The sequence below is a fragment of the Suricata suricatta genome, chromosome 12, assembly GCF_006229205.1.
Source record: "Suricata suricatta isolate VVHF042 chromosome 12, meerkat_22Aug2017_6uvM2_HiC, whole genome shotgun sequence".
NCBI lineage: Eukaryota > Metazoa > Chordata > Mammalia > Carnivora > Herpestidae > Suricata > Suricata suricatta.
The window spans coordinates 86,490,941-86,493,566 of record NC_043711.1 but is presented as its reverse complement, the minus strand read 5'-3'; the positions used below and the strand labels follow the sequence as shown (position 1 = coordinate 86,493,566).

At 46.7% G+C, this 2,626-nt stretch overlaps 1 protein-coding gene across 1 annotated transcript in view; it reads right to left on the bottom strand.

Annotated features, from left to right (window-relative positions):
* Positions 1-2,626, bottom strand: part of FAM83D (family with sequence similarity 83 member D) — a 21,211-nt gene that overhangs the window by 2,603 nt on the left and 15,982 nt on the right. The window contains exon 3 of the mRNA XM_029917947.1: positions 1,580-1,677. Within this exon, the coding sequence (XP_029773807.1) occupies positions 1,580-1,677 (98 nt within the window). The remainder of the gene's footprint in view (positions 1-1,579; positions 1,678-2,626) is intronic.

The following is a 2,626-nucleotide window of genomic DNA, read 5'->3' as shown; positions in this document are numbered from 1 at the left end:
TGCACGAACGGTTACACAAACAGTGGTACAACCACACCATGCGACACTACTCGGCCGCAGAAAAGAACCAACGACTGATATGGTGATTTGGGTAGATTTCAAGGGCGTTATGCAGAATGAAAAAAGCCCATCTCCAAAGGTCACATACTATAGGAGTCCGTTATATAGAACATTCTCTAGATGACAAAATTATAGAGATGCGCAACAAATTCCTGGTTGCCAGGAGTTAAAAATGAGGAGGAGGGCACAGAGAGGGGAGCAGATGGGACCAAGGAGGAGCTGGCTGTGGTCATAGAACAGCCCTGCATCCTGACGGCAGTGGGACAGCTCTGGATCTTGATGGTAGGCGTGGCTGTACGTGTGTACATGTGTGCTAAAATGGCACAGAACTGTAGACACGTGTTGTACCAACCCCAGATTGTGCACCAGAAGAAAGGTAGGACCTAACCACTGGGGAAACTGAGTGAAAGACACACGAGACCTCTATGTACAACCTTTGCAACTTCTGTGAATCTATTGTTCCTTTTTTTTTCTTTAATTTTTTTAGTGTTTACTTCTAGAAAGAGAGAGACAGAGCGTGACCAGGCAGGGTAGAGAGAGATAGAGAGGGAGACACAGAATCTGAAGCAGGCTCCAGGCTCTGAGCTGTCAGCACGGAGCCCAATGCGGGGCTCAAACTCATGAACCACAAGATCATGACCTGAGCTGAAGTCGGATGCTTAACTGACTGAGTCACCCAGGTGCCCTGAATCTATTGTTCCTTTAAAATAAAAACAAAAGACAAAACAAAAACACTATGGCAAGACGTAATATCACTTCTGTGGTCTTAACCAAAACACAATCTGAATTTAGCCATGAGGAAGCATCAGACAAACCCAAATCCTGGCTGGTGTCCTTCCAAAGCCCCAAGAGCCTACAAGCCAAGGACAGACTGAGGAACAGCTTCAGATGAGAGGACACTAGAGAGACATGACAACTCCATGCAACATATGCTCCTGGGTTGGAACCTGGACAAGAAAACGGGCATTTGTGGAATGATCAGTGAGAATCAGAAGCCCTGTAGATTAGATAATAATATCATATCAGAGTTATTTCTCAATTTTGAAATTTGCCTGGAGGTTTATAAGATGTTAACATTGAGATAACTTGGGCAGAGAGTTTTCAGGAATTCCTTGTATTTGTAACTCCTTTGAAAATCATTGTTTCAGGGGCGCCTGGGTGGCTCAATCAGTTGAGCGTCCAGCTTCAGCTCAGGTCATAATCTCGCAGTTCATGGGTTCGAGCCCCGTGTCAGGCTCTGTGCTGACAGCTCATGAGCCTGGAGCCTGTCTGCGGATCCTGTGTCTCCCTCTCTCTCTGACCCTCCCCTGCTCACGCTATCTCCCTCTCTCTCTCAAAAATAAATAAAACATTAAAAAAACTTTTTTTAAGTAAATTTAAAAAATCACATTATTTCAAAATAAAATTAAACAAACAAAAAAACTAGGACCTTCCATAGAGGTGCACAGGGAGCAGGCGGGGCAGGAGGGTCCTGGAGGAGATACGGATTCCTGACCCTGGTCTCAAAGGACCCACATACAATAGCAAGCATTCAGAAATGTCGCTGGAGGCACATTTAGGTGTGGTTTTCCGCATCTCATCCTTGGGTGCATACCCAAAAGTCTTACAGGCCTGTGACTGTGGTCAAAGCACTTCTGAGTACTTACGCTCAAACACGTGACCAAGTGTCTACAGACAGGACGCCCAGCATTCAGAAACAGCCACAGAGGAAGGGCATGGCAGCCCCCACTGGCAGAGGGTTCAGTCAGACTCCCCAGCAGACACGCCCTGGTGAGCAAGGCCTCCAGGGAAGATGGCACCACTCTAGGAAGAAGTCAAGGCACTACAAAAAATTGGGGCACCTGGTGGGCTCCATCAGTAGAGCATTCGACTCTCCATCTCAGGGTTGTGAGTTCGAGCCCCACCATGTTGGGTGTAGAGAGGGCTTAAAGAAACTAAAATCTTAAAAAACAAAACAAAACAAAAAAAAAAAAAAAGCTGAGGCCAAACATACAGACTTCCTTTTGACTCCTCCTTGAGGCAACAATCAGCATTGTGCAAGTGCGTCGGTAAATCATGCTGGATTTGATAACTGGATTGTATCCAAGCCAACCTGAGGATCAGAGTTGTGGCCAGAGCTGCTCTGTGATTTGCTGCTGCTAGCACACAGCCTTGGTTACAGAGCGAGAGCCTCAGCGTTAATCAGCACATCTTCCATAGCTTCCCTCCGCTCTATGTAAGAGCAGTCACAGGCTGAATGCGTGCTTAGATGTCAACGTGCTTTTCCAAGCCTGACATGCATCTTCCTTGGGTCCCCCAACCTCGTTCTTTTTTTTTTTTAAATCTTTTTAAAAAACTTTTTAAATTTATTTTTGAGAGAGACAGCGTGAGCAGGGAAGGGTCAGAGAGAGAGGGAGACACAGAATTCAAAGACAGGCTCCAGGCTCTGAGCTGTCAGCACAGAGCCCAACACTGGGCTCAAACCCAGGAACTGTGAGATCATGACTTGAGGCCAAGTCGGACGCTTAACCGACTGAGCCACCCAGGCACTATCCCCCCCCCCCACCCCAACCTCATTCTTTAACTG